Genomic DNA, 24667 nt, shown 5'->3' with positions numbered 1-24667 from the left:
GCTCAGTGGCCGCATTCCACGGCTGATTTTCGTCTGCTGCATAACATAAAACCATAAATTGAGTTACATAAAGAGAATTTCTGTGTAATTTTTTGAGTGTCACATAGAAGAAGAGTTGCTTTCATGTTGTTGTACTTTTCATATGAATACATAGCAGTACAAGAAAGTTATAAAAGTTTTAATAAGTGACAACTCTTTATTTTTTTAGCAGTGTATTTAAAATCTGGCTTCAGTTTCACTGACATATTTAAAAGTCTTTTTCACACTAGATATCTAGGATGATGATAACCTATAATTGATATGCAACGTTAATTGGCTATTATGCATTGTCTAGTGCTTTTAAATATACATGTTTCGAGAAGCAGCTTTTCTGGAGATTGAACCTATTACAAGTTTGTGATTACTACAAATCTTGTGCACTAAACAACTACTTCACAGATCTCCCTAGAATCCTGTCCTAATTCTTGCTGCACTCATCCTGAATGCCGATTTTCTCATTTTTGAGGAGAGGGGACCATATTTGCTTGAATTCTACACTGCGATGACTTATAGGTTTTGGGGCATTGCTATGAAGGCTCTGGTTATTTGGTTTCTAATATAATTAAAAGCAGTAGACACGTGGAAATGCCCAATTAACTTTGCATGCTAATGTAGAACCCTGTCAATTACATTCAGAGAAGTAACATATAATTATGTTTAGCACTGCCGTTTCATTTGAAATGTCAAATTTCAAACAATAATAAAAATAATTTATTAGCCAATTAAAGTTTGTACACAAGTCTTAGATTTCAACTTGTAAGCTTCCTGTTAATTTTCCCCATTTGTCTTTTTCTGTACTTTTGCAAGTGCTTTTTCAATTTGCCAGTCTGTTTCAACTCTTCATACTTGTTGACTAATTCCGTCATCCTCTTCTCCGCTGAAAGACAAAAGAATGCATGGAATTAAATGAGAGTTAAATTTTCAATATGCTGTTATCAATTACGAAAACTTGCAAATTTTTAATTTCAACATGTACTTATATTTTTACTTTTGACCACATGTAAGAGATTGTAAGTAATTACTCTGAGTAAAATAAGTATACATCATGCACCTTTATTTAATGACATACATACGAGTAGGGCCCGGATAGTTATGCACTAAAAAGGTACACAATATTCAAATAAATATATCAATTTAAGAACACACCTTACTTTATCTAAATATTTTCCATGAGCTATCACAAAAACCCTACATGTAAACAGATATGTATCGTTTTTTTTCCCAGCTGATACGATTTAGCAAGTAATATATGTAAAAGTTCGAGTTCTGAATTCTTCCACACACTCTTGTTTAGTTTCCACTGCTGTTTTATAAATGAAAAAAATTACATCCCTTACAGATCATGATTGCACTTAATTACAACATGATATCTCAAATTTCAGCCTTGAAACTTCTGTTTTCGGCAAGAATATTTTCATACTCAGAAAAAATTTGCTCTACTTCACAAGATATAATTGGACAATATTTTAAGGTACAGTATGTGACACATTAAGTTCCACATCATCTATGGGCAGTCCATTGCATTGTTATCATTTCTCTCAAAAAGAGTAGTTGTCGAGTGTTACTGCAAGGATGTAAAGTAAAAGTAAAGTGCTCCCCTGTGCTTTGCACTACACCATGAAGGAGTATAGGGGGTGTGGCGTTAGGGACCCACACTTTCTTGATCTCGGCCAAGCTGGGGGTGATGTGATCAGCACCATGCCCCTGCCTGCCTTTACCCCCCAGAGTTTCCTCCAGGTACCCACTCTATACGACGCTGGGTGGACGACGGAGCCGCTTGAATAGGTTGAAAAAGTCCCAGTTCTCCCCTGCTGGTGATCGAACTGGGTCTCTCGCATGGTAGTCAGACACCCTAACAGCTGAGCTACCCCTGCAAGGATGACAAAATCTTATCTCCTTTTTTTTAAAAAAAAAAAAAAAAGTGTTGAATAAAAAGCAGTGACAGAAGGAAATTGGAAGTTCTTTTACTAGGCAGATCGGAAAGTAACGCACAATATTTTTTTTCTCCCCAGATATTGCAGCTGGAATGCTGAAATTGTACGACGAGAGAGTTTGAAGTTTGCACCACAGAGGGTATTTTTTCCCCTCTGCAGCTCTAGCGAGAGAAGCCTGAACTACGAAACAAACATGGCGCGCATGTTACTGTCGTCCACGTGTGAAGAGCAGCAAAGTGTGGTTCGATTTTTGTGAGCCAAAGACCATACACCGAGTGAAATTCACAGGGACATGCGTGGGGACGACTGTCTGGACCGTAGCAATGTCTGTGCATTCTTTCAAGAGGGCCGTGTGAACCTTAGTGATTCGCCACGCTCCGGGCGGCCAGTAACAGCTTCAACTCCGCAGAATATCCGCGCCATTGAGGCAGCAATTGTGAAGGACCGGCATGTGCACCTGCGAACCTTATCGCATACGTTCAACATTTCCTATGGTTCGGTGTACCACATTGTTCATGACACGTTGAAATTCCGTAAAGTTAGTGCTCGCTGGGTGCCTAAGATCCTGACAGACCACCACAAGGGCCAGCGAATGATGACAAGCATGGATCACTTAATGCGTTACGCCGCAGAAGGGCATGACTTTTTGAAAGGAATCGTCACTGGTGATGAGTCGTGGGCGTACCACTACATGCCCGAAACCAAGCAGGCCTCTATGGAGTGGAAACATGCTGGTTCCCCAGTACGAAAAAAATTCAAAGTGACTCGATCTGCTAGGAAAGTGCTTGTGACAGTGTTCTGGGACATGTTTTGTGTGTTATTGGTGGACTTTGCTGAACACGGGACCACTGTGAATGCTGCAGCCTACATTAAAACTTTAGTTAAGTTGCGTCGTGCCCTTCGTGACAAACGCCGCAACATTCATGCTGATGGTGTCAAACTTCTTCGTGAAAATGCCCGTCCCCATGTTGCTGCTCCTGTTCGTGAGAAACTCATCGAATTTGGGTGGGAGGTGCTCCAGCATCTACCATACAGTCCGGACCTGGCACCATCGGACTTTCATCTGTTTGGTCCCAAGATGGAATTCCTGTCCGGCCAACACTTTGTGACAGATGCGGAAGTGAAATCAGCAGTCCGCAGATGGCTAAACTCCAACCAAAAGGACTTCTACGAACAGGGCATATTGAAACTGGTACCACGATGGGAGAAATGTGTTGAGAAACTTGGTGACTATGTAGAAAAGTAGGTCAAATATGTCAGTTCATTTGTGATTTGTTTGGTTTTTGTTACATATTAAACTTTTTGCGAAAAAAATTATTGTGCGTTACTTTTCGATCTGCCCACGTATTAAGAAAATATGCTCAACACACAGATGTAAAATACAATTTCAGTAGCAGTTGTTGGGTCTATGCAAGAAGTTCATATATACAGTCAGTAACAAAAAAAAATAGCACCACTGCGGTGCTCCGCCATAAATTATGTGATCTTCTGGCAACTGGACGATACAGAAAAAAAAAAAATGTTTTGTTCCGAGCCTGTGAACCCGACAATAGCAAGGGTGGAGCCATGGTTGCATACAGGGTGGATAAAAATCATGATTTTTATTAATTCATGCTAAACATGTTTTTTTAAGAATGGTGCTATTTTCTTGTGGCGGACTGTATACGATTCACATATACATTTGCATATGCAATATGCAGAACTATCCAGGCCCTACATATCACCTCTCTCTCTATTGTAGTTATTTGAAACTTCCACTTTTAAAATGGAGAACTCATATGCTATTATCTAACGTATCCAAATTATATTAACAGGAAAAAACAAAACCAAAGTTAGCTAAGCATTAAAATACAGGCTTTTCAAATGCAAGTAATAGCTTTTAAAAATTCATAGAATGAGAACTATTCATTGTAGTGTGTTCATGTTTGTTTTATTTTGTATGGAATGGTTAGGCCTTTCACAGGAGGTACAACATTGACATGTTGTCTCTATATACGAGGTGCAATCAGAAGAAGAAGGGTGATTTACTCAAGAAATCCCTTTTCAGAGAGCCCCTGCAGCTGCCACATTAATCCAAAGTGAATAGATAAATTACAAAATGTAGCACTACTATGTATGGAGATTTCATGCTAAGTATAGTTACAAATTAATTGTCCAATAATTTAACGGGGGTGAGGGGAGTATTATACAACCTTAGTGACAATGAAGTTCGACCAGTCACAAATATAGGAGTGCGTTGTGAAAGAAGGAGAACACATGCATATGCTGAACATATTTTTTTCCAGCAGGCTACATGGAACAAAGGAAAACATAAATTTCCGCTGCAACGCAGCAATGTGTGGTGTCCACACAAAATAAAACATTTTCGTCCATCTACACGTGACATTGAAGTTCGACCACTGTTAGAGGGGATCCTGCTTACCATGGTGCGACGACGCCCCGTCGGAGAATAACTGTGGCAATGCGTCGGGGCATGCTGCGGACGAGTCGTTCAAGGTATTCCACATCGATGCGGTGCCATTCCTCCTGCAGGCAGGCGATAAGAGCAGACACTGTCGTGGGTCCCCTCTGTTGCACACGCCACACATTCTTAATGGGCGAGAGGTCGGGACTCGATGGTGGCCATGGCAGAGTTCGCACGTGATGGCGAGTCAACCATTCTCTTGTCAGCCGCGCTGTATGAGGCCTGGCATTGTCGTGTTGAAAGATGAGATGCCGCCTGTGGAACAGGTGCCTTCGCACTGTGGGAAGATGCCGCTCCAGTATGCGTGTATAGGCGTGTGCATTCACAATGCCCTCACAGACGTGTAGTGGGCCAACCCCAGATGCCGTCATGCATCCCCATACGATCACTGACGCAAGTTTCTGTACCCGAAGTGCATAACATTTTGCTTCATTCTGTTCCTCCTTCCGCCCGACCCTGTGGCCGAGTGGTTAGCACATCGTGCTGCGACGCCAAGGGTCCCGGGTTCGAATCCCGGTCGGGCTTGGTTGTTTGTGAATGTCCATTCATCAATTTCATCATTTCATCACTCATCCCCATCTTCGCAAATTAGCCAAGAGGCACAAAACGCGAAGTAAAATAAACTAAATCAATCAATCAATCAATCAATGTTCCTCCTTCCGACAAATGACTGTTTTCCGTATTTTCCCGTACACAACATTGAAACTGGATTCGTCCGTCCACAAAACCCTGTTCCACTGCCGAAATGTCCATCACCGGTACATTCGTGCCCACCGTAGTCGATTGCCTTTTTCAACATGGAAAGGAAGGGTTTACGTTTCGCCTTGTACACTCGGTAACCGCATCGCTGTAGGTAACGGCGAATGGTTCTGGTTGACACTTCAATGTGAAAGCGTTCTCGAGTCCACAGTCGTAATTCGGCCACAGAAACATGATTGTTGGTCTGGATATAGCACCCAAATATCCGTAGGTCACGCACGCTCAGCAGGCATTTTCGACCGGGGGCCTTACCTGGCTCTGTAGTACCCGTATTTTGGTGGTGTTTGATGATGCAGTAGTCGGTTGACTTGGATAAGTTCAGTTGGCGCCCTATTTCCCGTTCACTGAGTCCATCCCGTTGCAACTCCACCACTCTTCTCCTCACGGTGTTGTCACTAAGTTTGCCCCTGGCCATGGTGATGATGCACTGCGGTTCCTCGGTGCACAGCACGCGTTTATATACTACGGCGGACTCCCTTATCGTGTCCGTGACGTCATGGTTCCGTCGAATGCGCCACTATCTGGAATTTACCGTATGGGTCTGGTGCCTGGTCGACGTTCAATGTCACGCATATAGTTCCCCATTTTCGTTCTTTACGTGACCTTGGGTGCAACATGCTGGGATCACGATTCTTGCCTGCTCACACGTCTCCTCTTACACACATGCGTCACTTCTGCGGGTCACCCATTCCACCGCCTATGCCTCTGTGCATTTAATCACGTATACCTTTCTGGTCGAACTTCATTGTCACCAAGGTTGTACAATACCCAAAAATGTAAACTTACATGTTTAAGTATTTCTAAGTTAAGTATTGGCATCCTAATTTCTTGAGTTTACTACAAATGACACTCTCTCAAACTTTTTTTTCAGTTCCAACTACCTATGGAAATTTTATATTATGTAACACGGTATAAGACGTAAGCGAGTTACTAAAGATATATCCGCGAAACTTACTTGTAAATGTTCTCTTAATTTTGGTGGCCTCTTCCACCATCCACATCGAGTTCCCAAGTGGATGGTGGCTGCTAGTGTCATAGAGGCTTGAGCATTTTACTTTATGCTCAGGAAATAACTATTCTACTTCACAGCAAATTATGAAATAAACTAATGTAAATAGTTCAAAATCACAACACCATTCTCTGGTGAATATACTTGTTATTTGCACTAATGAATACATTAGTTTATGCTTGATTTGAAGTGATTCGAACTACTCACAAACTTTCTTGTTATCTCCTAGTTGCTATGCAACAAAACAGTATGCTATAACATTTCTCTCTTTTTCTTTTACACAAGAAGTGATTATACATTTTACAATTTGAAAACAGTCACGTGGCAGAGGCCACCGAAATTAATAGAACATTTACAAGTAAGTTTCGCGAATATATCTTTAGTAATTCGCTTACGTCTTATATTATCAACCGCATTGTTTATTCCCCTCAACATTAAAGGAACACGGTATGTTGAAACAGACCGAGAGAGCTATGGGAAAATATCCTTGTTAACAAATTTTTATGGTTATGCTCTTTAGAAAAGGCTTTGAAAAAATACAAGATTGTAAATAAAATCAATGAACAAGAATAAAAAGAAAAATTAAGGAAATTGGTAACAATTAAATGCTGTCACATGTTCATTGTTCTGATGATCAGAGTAATTTGTACTTTATTTGCATTTTAGGGATGCAATATATCTTTGTATATTGGTACTTTATCGGTATCAACAAAAATGTAATATCTTATTTTATGAGTACTTTCTAGATTCATTCTGTGTAATGCTGTTGACCAGTACTGTTTTCCCCTTCCTAGCATATTCACAGCTTGTTTCTTGCCATGAGCATTCTCATAACTGCAACTTCTTTAATGTGCATTTCAGATATTTTTTGATGATTTTAGGTGCTTGATTACTATTTTGTAGCGATGGGCAGATATTAAATTTTGGCCGATACCGATAATGTACTGACATAAAATTTACCGATACCGATATTCTACCGATCTGATATAAAATAAGAAATGGTCCTTGAAGAACCTGAAAGGTTCATTGACACTCTTAATAAATGTGTGTTTCAAGGTGACTGCAGTGCAAAAGAAATTGCATATTTAGACATTTACTTTTTTAGAAAGTAGGGCATGGAGCTTATCCATAAAAATTACAACAAAATGGCAGAATTTTGCACTAAATTAACAGATATTTATCAATATATCGGATCAGTAAATTAATCGGTAATTTTACTGATAAACCGATATGCCTATATCGGCTGATACCGATAGAGTACCGATTAAAAGGTCCCATCCCTACTATTTTGCATACTTACTGCATTTTGCGTTGTCTGCTGTCCATGACTGCGAAAATAATAGCATTATCTTCACGCTTGGGGAAAATGTGACTTTACATTTATGCCAGTGCAGTGCTACATTTATTTTTCAGTCTACTTGAAGCTCACATAGCCTAATCAGGACTGGAACTTGAGTTTAAAATAGAATCTGAACCACTGTTGAATGTACCATCACCATGGATGGAACCTGGAACCTCCGGAATACAGGACACCAGTGTTACCACATGCCAGAAAAGGCTGCAGTGTGGCATACATGTCCAGTAAAAAATATATATAAAAAAACATGCTACCTAGTGAAAACCAATTAACATTTTCAATGATTTTAGAACTGGGTATACAACTTCAGTACAGTAGTACAATGAAATTTAGGAAATGGAAAATGCATAAATGAAAAATTACCACCTTACTGTCCACTGTAAGTGATCATATAGCTACAGCACCTCATCAAGGAGCTAAGTTATTCATAGTCAAAAATCTAAACAAGAAGATTCTACATTAATTATGCATGTATTATAAGATTACTCACATTTTTTGGGATAGTAGGGTGTCTTTCCTTGTTTCATCATTTCAATTCTCTCCTTCACTTCTTGCTGCTTCTTCTCTTCCATTTTCTTATGGCGTTTCTCCTCTCTTAGTTGATTGTCCTATAAAGGGACCACATTGATATGATATTCAACTTAACTCAATTATTCCATAACACTCTTGTTATAACAAGAAGGTACACACAAACCCACTGTTATTAAATTATTCAACTTCATGTTTATCTACTAATATATTACTTGTGGGACTGCATTTTAGGGCCAATCAGATTCTCAGGATTTGGAACAGGAAGAGAGAAGTAGGACATTTTAAAAAATATCTTGAACTCAATCTAGATGTTCATTTAACTCTGTGTTTGTCGCACATGGTCTCTAGTTCTGGGTGTGTGGTTTTAACATCGCCATTTATCAATTAATGTTTTGACAACACTCTTCCTCTGTCTAGCCGAGTTTCTAATCTTCATCCATTATCCCACGATTTTGTTTTGTTTAGTCAGATCTTCAAGCTACTAACTGCAATGCCCTGGTCTCTGTGCACGACTGACTGTGCCTAGTTTTGACTGAAAACCTGGTCAGCCTTTTCGTGCGTGACTAACGAAGAGTATTTTTTGTTTATTTGTATGTTTGTGATTTCTATTAAACTGTCATATTTGTGCAACTGTACTGAACAGTTGATGTAATAAGATGGACAGAAGGGAAGACTGGAAATTCCGACAGAAAGTGGCTCAATATATGGACAGTTTGATTCAAATGATCAATGTGACCCATCAACATAACATTTGTAAGAGTGCCGAGATAAATAGGAAAGACTTTCAATCACCAGCTATTTTATTTGAAAAAGAAACTAATTTTTCCAATTACCTGCCTGATATCACAGCGGCAATATTTTTGCCTTGAAATCAAGGAGTCCCAGGTTCGATGCCCAGTGCAGGCACATATTGGTTCAGTTCTCACTTTAAACTGTAGATCAAGTCCTGATTAGCCTCTCTGCACATAAAGTTGACTTAAAACAACAACTCAATTTTACAATTATATGATACCATGCAACATTCAAATTTTCATTATGTGAAACATTCCTTATTTTGTCCTGTGTATATATTTTATTAACTAAAATGTACATTTCATAGTTTTATACAATCTCAATTGTTTGCAAAAAAAAGATTTAATCATAATAATTGACAGTTTGGCATTTTAGGCCCTTAATTTATTTCGTGTTTTAGGCCCTTAATTGAACACTGTGTGTGATCCCCAGTAAAAGCCCTATCCTTTCCCCACAACAACCAAAAAAAAAGAAGGATTTCATCTCTCTACAACAATTAGTTCTCACACTACGATTTTTTTTACATCGTGCCATGTTTGAAAAGTGCACACCTGGAAAGTGTCGTCCAGAAGAGGCTTTCAAGTGGGACAGGTTCTCGTCCTCTAAAGTTTAATGTGTTTAGAGAACATGATTTATACACAAAATTCACAATAACGAAATACTAAACAGCAAAGACATGACAATGAAGGGATGAAAAACAATTACATTTTTTTAATATATCACACACCAAAATTGCCAAATTGTAGAAATTGTTACTGTAGATTGAAAGTGAATCAGAATCAAACAAATGAAATATTAGATATACACTGTAGAATTCTGAACAGATTTTAAACTTCAGGCCTCTAAAAAACATTCGAGGGCAGGTTGAAAAATTCGCCGTCTATGCTGGTTCGAGTAAACTAACAGTTGGGCTGAAAAGTTCATAGGCTGGCTCAGAGATGGCGTTACTAGAATTAAATCCATGTGATTTTTAGTTAGTACTAACCTTCAAAAGATACGTGTATAAATTTCACAGCTGCCGGATAATTAGTTCGTGAGATATAGCATTGTGAGTGAAGCAGCTTTTGTTATTGTGAAAAAATGGATAAAAAAGAATTTCGTGTGTTAATAAAGCATTGCTTTTTGGCGAAAAAAATACTGTTGAAGCCAAGGCTTGGCTTGATAAACATTATTTGGACTCTGCACCAGGAAAATCAACCGTTGAGAAGTGGTTTGCTAAATTTAAACGAGGCGAAATGAGCATCGAAGACGATGCACGCAGTGGATGCCCCAAAGAGGCTGTTACCGACGAAAACATCAAAAAAGTCCACAAAATAATTTTAAATGATCGTAAAGTGAAGTTGATAGAGATAGCTGAGACTTTAAAAATATCGAAGGAACGTGTTGGACATATTGTGCATGAATATTTGAACATGCGAAAGCTGTGTGCAAAATGGGTGCCGCGCGTGCTCACAATCGATCAAAAGCAACAACGTTTTGATGATTCGGAGCAATGTTTAGCGATATTCAACCGTAATAAACACGAATTTTTCCGTCGATATATTACAATGGATGAAACATGGCTCCATAACTACACTCCAGAGTACAATTGACAGTCAGCCGAGTGGACTGCACGTGATGAACCGAATCCAAAGCGTGGAAAGATGCAACAGTCGGCTGGCAAGCTTATGGCATCAGTATTCTGGGATGCGCATGGTATTATATTCATCGATTACCTCAAAAAGGGCCAGACCATCAACAGCAATTATTACATAGCGTTGTTGGAGCGTTTAAAGGATGAAATCACGAAAAAACGGCCCCATTTGAAGAAGAAAAAAGTGCTGTTTCATCAAGACAATGCACCGTGTCACAAATCAATGAAAACGATGGCAAATTTATATGAATTAGACTACGAACTGCTTCCCCATCCACCATATTCTCCAGATCTGGCCCCCAGTGACTTTTTCCTGTTTGCAGACCTTAAAAGAATGCTCGCTGGAAAGAAATTTAGCACTGATGAAGAGGTGATCGCCGAAACTGAGGCCTATTTTGAGGCTAAAGAGAAATCGTACTATAAAAATGGCATCAAAAAATTGTATGACCGCTATAATCGTTGTATCGCCCTCAAAGGCAACTATATTGAATAATAAAATCGAATTTTGTCAAAAAAATATTTTTTACTATGTTAGCCTACGAACTTTTCAGCCCAACTGTTAGTACACAAACTAGCACCATCAAATTGAATTTGAATTTAAAATTTTGGGTGCGTTAGCACTTAGGTTACCTTGCAGCCATCACATTATATGGGGTCCAGCCCCTTACCATAACTAAAATAGCATAATTGCAATGTCGTGTTTCTGAAATATTAAAATATTCTGACTTTTGCTAACAGCTGAGGCTGTAAAGAGGCCCTCAGCACACATAAGGACAAAAAACAGGACAACACACAGAATTATACTGGCAATAAGGCCAGACGCCAGAGCCTCATTAGTCTGCAAAATGCAGTCCAGGGTGTAATATGTGGAAGTGAGGTTGACAATTGGGTGTACTACATGGAAGATCGATCACCCCTTACACCCCACCGTCAAATTGAGGATGTCAGCCCAGATTCCAGTCATTAGTAAATTTGAACAGCATTTTTCATCAAGTACCTTAAGGGGTTCTTGCCAAAAGATCCATAATGACCTGACCACGATATTGAGGGTTAAGACACCACTGTGCCTTCACCTCCGTGTAGAAATGGGCAGGAATTTTCACACTTGGGCAATTTGAGCTGGAGGATGACCAAGGTCAGGCTAACCACACCTGAGATGATTATGCCATCCACAGGATGATTCCTGACGATCGCCAAATCTTACTCAGACAGATAGAGGAGGAACTGCACATCAGCCATGAATGGTTGTGGAAAGTTAGTCATGAGGACTTGGGCATGAAGGTTGCGGCAAAATGGATTCCAAAAATTTTGAAAGCCAAAGCGTGAACGGATAGAGAAGTGCAAGAAAGTTTTGGCCCGATTTCAAGTATATAGCTCCAGTTTTGTGCAAAGACTGGTAACAGTGGAAGAAACATGGTTGTATTGCTATGATCCCATGACAAAACAGCAGTCAGCAGAATGGAACCACAGTGGTTCTCCATGCCCACAGAAGGCCACAATACAGTGATCCACTGCAAAAGATCTGGATGAGGTCTTCTGGGATTGTGAGGGAATCCTGCTAGCAAGTACCTCCAATGTGGCATAACCATCAACTTATTACATATCTCTGCTGAAAAAACTGAAGGTGGCAGTCAAGGAAAAGAGACACAGAAAGCTGACGAAAGTGGCCTTCTTTCTGCATGACAGTGCATCCGTCCATAAGGAACGTCGAACAATGGACAAACTGGAGCAACTGCAGTTCCAGATACAGGAGCATCCCCCATATTACCCAGACTTTGCACCATTGGACTAATATATCTTTTCAAAATAAAAAATGGTTCTGAAGGGTATGCATTTTGATGGCGCAGAGGCCATCATTAATCACATAGAGGCAGAGGCTTGGTTTGCAGAGCAATCTTCGAACATCTATTTGCAAGGTTTGCGAGCATTGCAGCAGCGATCTAAAAAGTGCATTACGTTAGGAGGAAAATATGTTGAATAAAACCACCAAGTACTGTTGGGCCTGTCCTTGTCTTATAGAGGAGGCTGCAAATTTATCAACCTACCCTCGTATAATCAAGATTCTGTTCTATTCGAAAGTCTCCATTCTAGAAATACACTTGAAAAGTTTCTTACCATCCGTTGAACTACGAAGCGAATCTTTTGTTTTCTTTCTGGATCAGTTTCAGATTTTAATTCCTTTTTGAGTTCATCTCTTTCTTGGAGCCGCATATCATTTAAAAAACTATAATTTGATTTCCAAGCCTGAAATGATACAAAACTCAAGCTTATACATATATATATATAAAAGATGCTTAGATGCTTGGTTATAAAAAAAATTATATAATGAAATAACAAATAATTAAAACCATATTTTTTTCATGAAAATAGCAATGTATGTCCAATATATTGTAGTATTATACTTGTTACAGGTACAGGGGTAGTTTCAGAAATAAAAGGTCAAGTCAGGTTTTTAACTTCCTTGGTTATCTCTGCCCTGAATGACTGTTCTGTGAAGGAATTATGGTAGTAATAGGTGTTGGTGTTAAGTAACTCACACCTTACCATGATATGTCTCTGAGACTGGTTCTGCATGCCCATCACCTATCTGGTGGTAGGAATCTGGTTTCTCACTGTAGTGTGGTGTGGCCCTGGTGCAGTTGAGCAGGATGTGTGAAGCACATGAAAACTCCTTGAGATCGGTAGGACACGGAAAGTTATTCAGTGTTGCTTTTCTGTCACTTTTGGCATATCACAATATAATTTGTACGTAGGATATGGCAAGTTGACAAATGATATGCACAGGTCAAAGTCAAAAAATTTCCAACTGCAATGTCTAGTCCATACAAGTGAGAGCACTTGGTTTAGCAGCTTTTCTTTTACTTGCTACCCTGACTTAAAAAAATTGACAAGCAATGGCTTGCTTTGTTAAAAAGTGGGAATCCAGTAATTTATAAGATCAGGCTTACACCTATCGCTTACCAGTTTGCATAATGACATTTGAAAGCATGAGTGAGATGTCAGGTAATAAAATGTTCGATCCAGAGTTACAGATGTCTACACATGATTTTTTACAACCCAATGACTGGGATCTTATCACAAGCAAGATGTGTACAGACCTAAGCAAAAATTCCAAACAAATTCCATTTGAAAATGTTAATAGTGGAATTTCTCATCCTTTCAAGGGATTACTGTCTGTCAGGGTGAAGGGAAAGGTCAAGATGATGATTTCCTGACGTGAAGTCAATATTTTGTTCATTGTGCATTTGGTTACTGTGCAGTAGAACCAATGCCAGGAAAGAGTGGCGAAATTTGCTATTTTATTTCAGTATGTAATTCAGTGTTATTGGAGCTACGGTGGTCTATAGTCAGTAGGGTATCTGACTGCAATGTGGGAGACCTGGTTCAATTCCCAGGGTGGGTGATCAAAGGTCGGAATTTTTCTGGCCTTGTCTCTGCATAAAGTGACTCTAGGGTTCACCCAACATAAAAAAAAATGGGTACCTGGGGCAACCCGTTGGCAGAGATGGAAAAGGTGTGGGGCCCTATTCCCACATCCCCTAAATGTGCCTTCATGCAAAGTAAAGTAAAGTGCTCCCCTGTGCTTTGCACCATACCATGAAGGCATATAGGGGTGTGGGGTTAGGGTCCCACACTTTCATGATCTCGGCCGAGCTGGGGGTGATGTGATGAACACCATGCCCCTTTCTGCCTTTACCCCCCAGTTTCTTCCACCCACGACACTGGGTGGGTGCCGGAGCTGCTTGAACAGGTTGAAAAAGTGCTGCCGGGATCGAACCTGGGTCTCACAAGGTAGTCAGATGCCCTAACGACTGAGCTACATGGCATGGTGCAATATGCATGGGGAACCTTACCTTTACGTTAATCCTATCAGTGATTAAGAAAATTCTTTCGGTTCAGTGTTGAAATAACAAGACAAAGGCCTCAATGATGGCACAGTGGTAACGTCATCATCATCACCTTGCAATCAAGTGATCCTGGGTTTGATACCAGGTGGAGGCACATAGTGGTTCATATTCAACTTTAAACTGTAGATCTAACCCTGGTTAGCCTAGGTTTTAATTTAAAAAAGACAAAGACAATTCTCTATGAACATGAGGTATATAATCTTATGTGTGATGCCAAAACCACAAAATAACATTAAGATTAATCTACTATAATCTGTGGACAACAGCAGAGAAATATTTTACACCAAAGTAAAGTTAACACCAAATAAAAGGACAAAAAAAAATGATCATTTACATTCTTCTTAATGGTGCACAATGTTGCTCATAATCAATAACCAAAATTAAAAATAAAACAAAAAGTCTTATTTTGATTTACATTTTGACTATTCAATAAACTATAAGTGAAAGACAAAGCTGAATTCACCAGGATTAAGAAAGAGGAAAAAAAATACTTGCATGTTCCTTGAAGTCTCCACACAAACTGTCAAATCTTGGATCGCGAATCGTGGGTTTTTTAACAGGAACAACTTCCCTATATGCAGATACATGAACTTTGGAAGACATCTCCCTTGGTCTACAACGAAAAAATTGAAACAGTGGAAATTGGAAATATATTTTACTGGCTGCAGGTATAAATTAGTGCTCTTGCAAAATTAATACAAGGGACGTTCAAATGAAACATAGACAAGCCTCGAGAAACCAACACTTTATGTATTGGTAGAGCCACATCTTTATGGTAAATAAAAGATCAAGATATATCAGTACAAAGAACTGGGCACATTTTGGGATCAAAAGCGGAATATAAAATGATGAATAAAATCCTAGTTTGATTTAAAAACTACACTTGTTACAGAAAATTGACATTTCACTTTTAATAGTACATCACTGTATTAAGTTTATTCCTGTGTAAAGGAATCCATTTTTCCTTCTCAAATATTTACAACACAATTAATCACTTTTCCATGATTTACATAACTCACAGGATAATTCAGACCTCAGAAGGTGTCATGTCAGTAAATAAACCCTAACTTTCGTGTTTTAAGAGTTTATTTCGCATCATTTTGTGACAAAACATGGTAGCAAAATGCACCTCACATCTTTCAAAAACTCAAAAAATTAACATCACAATGTGTTACTTCACATTTTGTGTTTTCGTCAAAAACTAAATATGCACGCCCCAATGTATTGGACATCATACACTATATCATAATGACACCATACTGAGAATAGTTCCAGTGAGTCATAGGCACCCTCCACCATTTTGGCAGTGGTTCGAATGTTCAACAAGTTTCTGTTCACCCACTGCAAAGAAGGATGCTGGTGTGAGATTCTGGGGTATCCATTGGGCACTCCAGATATTTCTGAAGGATACAGTGAATAGACCCAGCGCTAAGGATCAAAGCTCATGTATGGATTAATGACGATTTTTCTTTACCATGTTCACAGCTTCAATTGTTTCTCGAGGTGTAAGGGGTGACCTGGTAAGCCACCCAAAAGTCAACCTCCCTTCCACGTAGTACACTCTGGTAAGTGCTTCTTGCAGGCCAAGGAGTGTCTCGCACCTGGACCTATGGCCAAGGTGGGATCATGTTGTCCTGTGTTTGTCCTGATGAGTGCCTCTTTACAGCCTCAGCTTTTAGGCTAGGTAAAGAGTAGTTCTTGCTAAGTAATGAATGAATTAGTTAATTTTAAAAACTGAGTAAGGAAGTTTTCCAGAGACATGTTTTATTTTCTTGATAGGGATCTGTCCTCAGTTTTACTTTAGTTAAGGGGGCTTATCTCTGTATTGTGTGATGGGTGCAAATATGTAGCCTATACATGTGCTGATGTGCCCATACTATATAAAAAACAATCAATTGTTTCTTGAGTCATCACAGGTGCCTGCCCCTAATGAGCGAGATCCGTCATGTTTAGCAATCCTCCTCGAGACACCATTTCAACACAGTATTATGTTTCAATTTCACATCCTCATATCCCACTTGCATTCAGCAAAATACCTGATGCAACCAGGGGCGGATTAAGACGAAATTGGGCCTGATGCTTGAAATCTTAGGTGAACAATAAACACAACGATGTTATAGTTACGTCACGGTGCAAAGAATAATAGTAACTGTATAATAAGTAACGCTGTGTCTAGGCATCCGAAATTGGGGCTCCAAATTTCATTCTAAGATTTATTTTCAGGTTAATATAACAAACAAAAAAAAAAAACTGTTCAGCTTTTCGAAAATTCTCGTCTGTTTCCATGTGGGCCTATTTCAGGAATTGGCCTAATGTTGCAGCATCAATAGCACCCACTTTAATCCGGCCCTGGATGCAACACCTTATTTGCACAGGAATTGGAGCACGACATGTTGTGCCCGCTTGGATGTATTCATTACACACCCCTGTGGCAACAACATCCTCCTCTACTTGACAGACGTTTTACGGAGACTGACAACGTTCTGTATTGTTGCCATGCCTACAGTGCTGCCACTATCTATCCACCCTATCAAATGTTTGCAATCTTACCAACTCAGTCTATGTTTTACTTGAACAACCCTTACATATCAATGGGAGACTGCACACTGCAGTGACAGGCACCCAAGTGTTACGCAACATGTGCAGCATGTCATGCCACTGAGGTGTGAAAGGCTGCAATTCTTTAAGGTTTCTTGTGACAAGTCTCTCGGATGCTAGACAGCATGTTATGTGATACTTCTGTGTGAAATTTCCATAGAATTTAGCACACGTGTGTAAGATATCTTTGTAACCCACAAGAACATTATGAAATACCCCTTAAAGCTAATAATTATTCACAAAATATAATTTGCTACACAATTCTAGCCCAGAATTCATAGATATTGTGCATTTGGTATCATGCACAGAACCTTGCATATGCTGACACACAGCATCTCTGATTAAAGATGAAACAATCTTGTCTCCTGGATACAGGTACCAATAACATTGACTGATACTGACACATCAGTATACACCCAGCCCTATATACAGTCGAACCTAGATATTGTGTTTTTCAGGGGACAAAGTTGAAAAAACTTATTAAAATGCAGGAAAATGTAAAATCGAGGAAAATATTATGACATTATACTATGTTGGGACCATCAAGATTGAATGTATAATGCAGGAAGATGTAAAACCCTGAAACATAAAATCAGGGTTCCACTATGTATATATATATGAGGGGCGTACTATAAGGATTTAGACTTTACTTATTTCGAGGTCGCATGGTCCACCATTCGAGAAGTGAGGACTGGCATATGAGCTATGAGTCTAGTCTACAGATTGCAGGCAGCAGTGCCCAAAAAGGATTCCCGGTGTTCACACAGCAGCACGTTCTGTACGTCATTGTCAGCGGACTATTGGACAACATGGAAAGCGATTATAATGGTCAGCGTTGGACAAGTTGGTTTGTATGGAGATAGGGTGTGAACACAGCAGAGATTTGCAGACGATTGGTATCAGTGTGAGGTGAACATGCACCTTCACAGAAAACAGTTTATAATTGGGTGGAAGGCTGGAAAACAGGATGCACGTCAACAGAAAAAGAGACACGTTCTGTAAGGAAAGTGACTGTGACAACACCAAGAAACATTACACGGGTTGACCAAGTCATTCTTGAGAACAGGTGCATCACGTTTTCTGAAATGGAGGTAACCATGGGCCTGTCCAGAAACACCCTGCAGCGAATCGTGCACCATCACCTTAATATGGGGAAAGTGTTCGCCAGATGGGTTCAAAAAAAACGACCAGGAAAATGGGCAAAAGGAGTGCTCCTGCAACACGACAACGCACGCTCCCACATCAGTCGGGAATCAACCACAGCCATTGCTGAAATGGGGTTTGAGGTCCTGCCACACCTCACATATTCTCGTCTGTAAATATCTGCTGTGGTCACACCCTCTCTCCATAGAAACCAACTTGTCCAATGCTGACCATTATAATCGCTTTCCATGTTGTTCAATGATCTGCTGACAATGATGTACGGAACGTGCTGCTGTGTGAACACCGGGAATTATTTTTAGGCACTGCTGTCTGCAATCTGTAGAGTAGACTCGTAGCTTCATACGCCAGTCCTCACTTCACGAATGGTGGACCATGGGACCTGAAAAAAAAATAAAGTGTAAATCATTATAGTACGCCCCCTCGTATTATATGAATTTTTAAATTAGAACAGATTCCTACCACTACGCATGCAAATTTCTTCATCAAAGTATATTACGTACCTGTTCTTGTTAGCTCGTTTAAAATCTACTTTCTTAACATTCGTGGTTCCAAACATTGCTTCATTATACACCTTAGCACCAAGTTTTTCCTTGAGTTTTTGAAGGTCCTCAAAACTCATTGTTGAAAGTTCCTTCCTGATGGCTGTCTGAAAAAAATAAAATGCCAATTAAATATTATTATGGACTAATATATGCACAATGATAGAATAGTAATGGACAATTTACTTTTATTTTCCAAAAATCAGCAAAAAGTCAGGAATTTCTAACACGTGTAACAATTCTGCAAGCATTACTTTCGACACAGAATGCTTACTAAATGCACAACTTTATGATCAAAATTACCACACACAATAGTTTCTTATGCTGCTTTTTAATGGTATTAAGTAAGAGCATGTTAAAACAAATAACTAGATAAGTGAATTTAATATTAAAGTAAATTACTTAAATCTTCTAAATTTTCTAGAATGGTTCTCAAATCTTCTACGGGAATGGAGAGTATATGTATATTGTAATTCAACAACACTGTCTAACTATCCTGATTTATATATTTCACATCCTCCCTCTCAAACTTTAAAATAATTTGCAGAATCTATACACAGAATCAGAAAACACTGTTAAATATTAGGAAAATAGTTCCTTTCCATTATGTGTGCCAAAAGTTAATTATAATTCAGTGGAAAAAAATTACAATTTCTTCCAGTATGTTCTTTTACAGACATGTGACCCAAGTACTTTTGTGTACAGATCATTACATACAAACTTCTAAACCTCACATCTTCCAAATTTTATTGAATTTATTAAATGTAGGCAGTTGGTGAGGAATGTGAAGTAAAGTAAATGTGAAAATTTTCAGAGCTCTGAGACCAACACATTTCCAGCAACAGGGTTGCAAACTATGAAAAATGAAATGTTTGAACATGAACCCAAACAATAAAATAATCATTAACATTTGTCATCAGTAACAGAAGTCACATGTTAGGCTTGTTTTGAAGCTAAAAGTGCTCTTCTCACAGAAATTGGCAATTCAGAATAACTATATTGCACATTGTTATGACGACCAGTGGTGTATTCTCTCATGTTACCTGGTATACTTGCGGTAAACCAACTTTTTTGAAATATATAAAAAATGCTGCAAAATTTGAAATTGTCAGACTTCTGTTTTTGTTTTTCTTACGTGCCTGCACTGTCCTTTATTTGTATTATATCTAATTAACATATACAATAAATAAGAATTGTTGTGGTAAACCATGTCAAACTTTCAGAATATGCATTCTTTCCTATTCATCTCATTTTTGGAGACCTATGGGAACTGTGATAATAAAAAAGTAATGGTCAAAATCGATGTGAACCTGCAACAAATAGTGTAAGAATGGCTATAAAGTATGCTCTTTCTTTCAGTCAAGTAAAGCTATTCAATTTTTCCCTTTAAGTATGCATAAATATTACTCAAATTGGCATATATGTGCAAAATAACTATACTAACTTAACTAAAAAAGTAACAATGGAAGAAAAATGTCCACCACTTTGGTCCAAATTATGAGGTTATGTTTATTAGTCGTCATGCTGTAAAATATATTGTATACCTGAGTACTTTGAAAGTAATTTTACAAATTATAATGACTAACATTTTACAGAAAAAGTTATATAAAATAATGAGAAATTTTACTGTTATATCATTAATTATAATGGTAAAACAACCCATTAATTCTTTATTACAGTTCTATTCTCCAGCATTTTCTACACATTCTGATGTTAGCACTAGATGCTGTAGAAAATAGGTACGTTGTGGAACTTTGTTCTGTTAATGTGGCAACACTGCTAGTAGTAATAAAGTAGTGCTGGCTTTTATTTTAGTGTCCTGGATCTCTCTCAAGCCACCTTATCTGTGCATAAAGTGAAGTTAAAAGAAACTTCTTTCTCCATGACTTTATAACATGTTGGTAATACACAGTATGTAGATTACATATCGCCGGCTGAATTCTATTTTGTCTTATGTCCATCTGCAGGAGAGCTGATTATGTGGATTTTGATGCACTACAAGATTTGTGAAAACATTTTATTAATGCTGATAATTTACACCACTTCGCCAGATACATCGCTATGGAACATGTCATAGTAACACGTAAGGAACATGATAATGTCATCAACTTATCTACCATGAAAAGTAGAGGTGCGACAAAACAGCATTCGTTCAACCAGCGATATTTTAAGTGACACATCATCCATTATGAATTCAACAAATTTAGCTGTTTCTCTGTTCTCTTCAAGTTCCTATCACACTTACACTACTTCCAGCAAGATAGGAAAAATGTAATACTTTACCCTTTCAGCATCTTCAGCATCACAAACATTTTCATTGTCTGCAAGCTGTAATGAAGTGTGTTCCTTTTTTTCTGTAGACAGTAACATTTCACTGTCTGATTCTGAAGAATTGTTCTCTGACAGCTCGGTTAATTCCATATGTTTCTGCTCTCTCGTTTCCTCACTATCATCAGAATCGTAACTGTCTTCAAGATCTTTATCCATTGTAATGTCTTTTCTTGTACTCTTCTCTACAACAAAAAGAACATACACATTAGAAAGACTTAAAACTTTTACATTTTATGTAAATTCAATGTAATTGGACTGTGGATGAAATTTGCTTCAAACCAAGTGATAATTTTCCGACCTTGTTAGGTATCATGATAATAGTAATTATAGTTATTCTTCAATTTTCCATGTGTTTTGTGTGTGTATAAGAAAAATTAATTTTTAAAAACTGGTGAAAGTGGTCCGGTGCAAGAAATTGAACGTGCCGGATGTGGCCACATTTCAGGATTAAATACTATTTGCAGTTTCCGCATGTTGAAAAAAATTTTAAGGCATCGTAAACCATCAAAATCTGTAGACTCAGGAAAACAGAGTTGAAATGTTCGAAGGTGTACAGCTGGTCACCAGCCCCTAAATTGAAATAAAATACCATTACATCATGCTGCTAGAATATAGGTCAGAAAGGATTTGTGCCTTGTACTAACTTTTTTGTGTACTACTACTAACGATGTACATCTCTTGCAACTGAATTATAAAACCCTTACCGTATTATATATTTCGATTTGATTTATTTGGATTACCAAATTTCAATATTCCTGGCATGACAGAAAACTGCCCAAGAAGAAAAATTTTATGCTTGTTCCAACAGGATAGTTCTAATTTTTACTGACCCTATCAACTGTGAGTTGATCTTAGTCATCTTGTCTGAAGTGTTGGTTCACTTTGTATTTGTTATCCACAGAAAGAAAAGAAAGGGGGATACTGTTCAGTGTTCACTAAATCGTAAAGTTACATCTTCTGGCATATCCGTAAAGAATCCACATAATAGAAGGATTGGAATCCGTGAGGAGGGTAATTAGGGATACAGGGAATGGAACACCATGATGGGGCAAACCATTATATAGTTTGTCTCGTTCTCTATCAAATTCTGGGCATTGTAGAAACAGATGTGTGGCATCTTGATTAATTTGGTAACACTTTTGTATAGCAGAAATGGATTTCTTACTTTTTACATAAGAAAGTACGGCCCAAGTTCCTTTTGTTTTATTGCAATTTCATCATGCTATGAATGCAATTTTTACATGGTTCGATTTCGATTTATGTCTGGTAACACATACTGCAGAGTTTTAGCGATCACTTAATATTTTGTTCAATATATGCTTTTGTGGTTAGGTTAGGCAGGTAAGGTTCGGTTCCCTTAGCATTACAATAAAGACCCTAAATGCATTGTACTAAGGTTCTGATTTACTTCTACATTCATTCCAACTAGTCTATGATACTTACAGTCGATTGTCAACAGCAAAAACATTGTCCATGGGAAGCGTGCATGCTTGCGTAAGGTAATTTTTAAGCTTTTTGTGTCAACATAAATAACTTTTTTTGAAATCCAAGCAGTACACATTTACTTTAAGGAAGGTTCAAATTTCGTGTGACAATGATTTCCAAAATTCTACGATAATTAGTCTTCCTGCTAGGAGAATTTAAAAAGATTCATAAAACAATCGGAACCGTTACCGAAATTACTTAATTACGCAAATCATTTTCTTTAGCGTTGTTGAAGTTCGGTAATGTAGTTGTGATCGATTTTAATGCAAAATCATGTGTTTATCTGCGAAAATATCTCTCAGACACGTTATTGCTGCTACCGCCATTTGCTTTCTGCATGTGAGCACAATGTTCCGTGTGTTCCCAGTAAGTGTTTCAAACCTCGCCGTGTTTTCACTATAACATGACGTGTCAAGTATTTTTTTTTTTTTTAAACTATGCTTGCCTAACCTAACCTTAATGGAAAGGGTTTGTGGGACTAACGTCAATGGTTTGCGAGGTATTAGCATAATTTCAAATCCGGGTACGAAAGTAGGGGTAAACTTTCCATATCCGGAAAACAGATTTTTTAAAATTGACAGGAGAAATTACTTACCGAATGCAGTTTCTTGTGGAAGTTTAAGGAAGTGTCTTCTCGCCTCGTTCATTGAATTTTGCCAGTAAATCATGTATTATTCGATATAAATGTGTGAACGTTGCACGAAAGCTGTTGAATCCATTTCCTTCCAGCCAAATGTTGCCTGTGTGTGATGACGTAATTCCGGTCAGTGTTTCCAAACACGTGTTTCTGTATCTGAAGAAGGTACGTTTTCGCAAATGGTTTGTGGGGCTATGTGCCAGTGGTTTGTGGGGCTAAAAACAACGTTGATACACCTTAAGGAATGTTCCACGAAGCAGATACGTAAGTACGAATGTCAAAAATTGACGAAACGAAAAAATAAGAGGTGTCCGAAGGATAGTAAATTTTTCCCGAAATTCCTTACCGAATGCAGTTTCTTTAGAATTGTGGTAGTTCGGGGAAGTGTTTTCTCGCATCGTTCATTCAATTTTGCCGGTAAATCATCTATTTTTCGATATAAATGTGTTACCGATGCACGAAAGCTCTTGCATCCATATACTTCCAGGTGGATGTAGCCTGTGTGTGATGACGTAATCCCAGAGTCAATCCCGGCCAGTGTTTCCAAAACGTGTTTTTGTAACTGAAGAAGGTATGTTTCCACAAATTGTTTGTGGGGCTGTGTGTCAATGGTTCATGAGGCTATGTGTCGATGGTTAGTGGGGCTATGCGAGAATGGTGTGTGGGGCTACACATATTCTTTTTGAAACCAATTTTTAACTATTGTAACCTATACGTGACCCTAGCTAACCTAACCTTACCGGAAATGGTTCGTGGGGCTATGCGTCAATGGTTTGTGGGGCTACGTAGGTATTTTGTGGTGGAGTGGGGTTGAAACACTGCATGCCGACTAAGGAGCGAAACTGTGACCGCTATTTAGCGTCAAAACTTACTTCATACGTCGAAAATATAGATTATTTCAGTGAAAAAAAACGAAATGGCACCTTCAAGAATCCTTAGGAATGCAGAATACGTAAGTACCAATGCAGAATACGTAAGTACCAATGTGAAAAAGAAGAAAATAAAGGAATTTCAGGCGTTTCGGGGATACTTAACATTTAATAAAGATTATAACAGATTTTGCTAAATTATATGAATAGAACCAAAGTTTGATTTGTGAATTTTCTACAACCCATTTATGACTGAGAAAAACAGAGTTGAAATTTTCGAAGGTGTACAGCTGGTCACCAGCCCCTAAATTGCAATAAAATACCATTACATCATGCTGCTAGTATATAGGTCAGAAAGGATTTGTGCCTTGTACTAACTTTTTTGTGTACTACTACTAACGATGTACATCTTTTGCAACTCAATTATAAAACCCTTACCGTATTATATATTTTGATTTGATTTATTTGGCTTACCGAATTTCAATGTTCCTGGCGCGACAAAAAACTGCCGAAGACGAGAAACTTTATGCTCCTTCCAACACCAAGACAGTACAGATGTTCGCGTAATTGAACGTCAACTGTTTTTACAGTGGAAGTTGTTTACAAACAAATGAAAAC

The 24667-nt window shown here is 38.4% G+C and overlaps 1 protein-coding gene across 2 annotated transcripts; it reads right to left on the bottom strand.

Moving 5' to 3' along the window:
• Window positions 1-214: 214 nt before the first annotated feature.
• On the bottom strand, window positions 215-24621 carry LOC146000025 (ribosomal RNA processing protein 36 homolog). Of its 2 annotated transcripts, none has more exons than XM_083137334.1 (7): window positions 24524-24621; window positions 21011-21240; window positions 18689-18834; window positions 14922-15039; window positions 12634-12762; window positions 8053-8170; window positions 215-916 (listed from the first exon to the last, which is right to left on the bottom strand). In XM_083137334.1, the coding sequence occupies exons 2-7, from the start codon at window positions 21212-21214 to the stop codon at window positions 789-791; spliced, it is 843 nt and encodes a 280-aa protein (XP_082993460.1). In that variant the 5' UTR covers window positions 21215-21240; window positions 24524-24621; the 3' UTR covers window positions 215-788. The 2 variants fall into 2 exon arrangements, with proteins under 2 accessions (XP_082993460.1, XP_082993461.1); XM_083137335.1 differs by having other exon boundaries at window positions 21011-21235; window positions 24524-24599.
• Window positions 24622-24667: the final 46 nt, after the last annotated feature.

This window comes from Lepisma saccharinum, chromosome 16 (genome assembly GCF_977018435.1).
Source record: "Lepisma saccharinum chromosome 16, izLepSacc3.1, whole genome shotgun sequence".
In the NCBI taxonomy this organism is placed as follows: domain Eukaryota; kingdom Metazoa; phylum Arthropoda; class Insecta; order Zygentoma; family Lepismatidae; genus Lepisma; species Lepisma saccharinum.
This window is presented reverse-complemented; position numbering and strand designations above follow the sequence as displayed.

Bases quoted from the DNA above. Each gene is read 5' to 3' on its own strand.
- LOC146000025 (XM_083137334.1), bottom strand. From the start codon at position 21,214: ATGGATAAAGATCTTGAAGACAGTTACGATTCTGATGATAGTGAGGAA. The intron at 8,171-12,633 runs GTAAGAAACTTT...GTCCCTTTATAG, and splicing joins GCTTCGTAGTTCAACGGATG to GACAATCAACTAAGAGAGGA. The intron at 917-8,052 runs GTGAGTAATCTT...TTTGTCTTTCAG, and splicing joins ACCCTACTATCCCAAAAAAT to CGGAGAAGAGGATGACGGAA.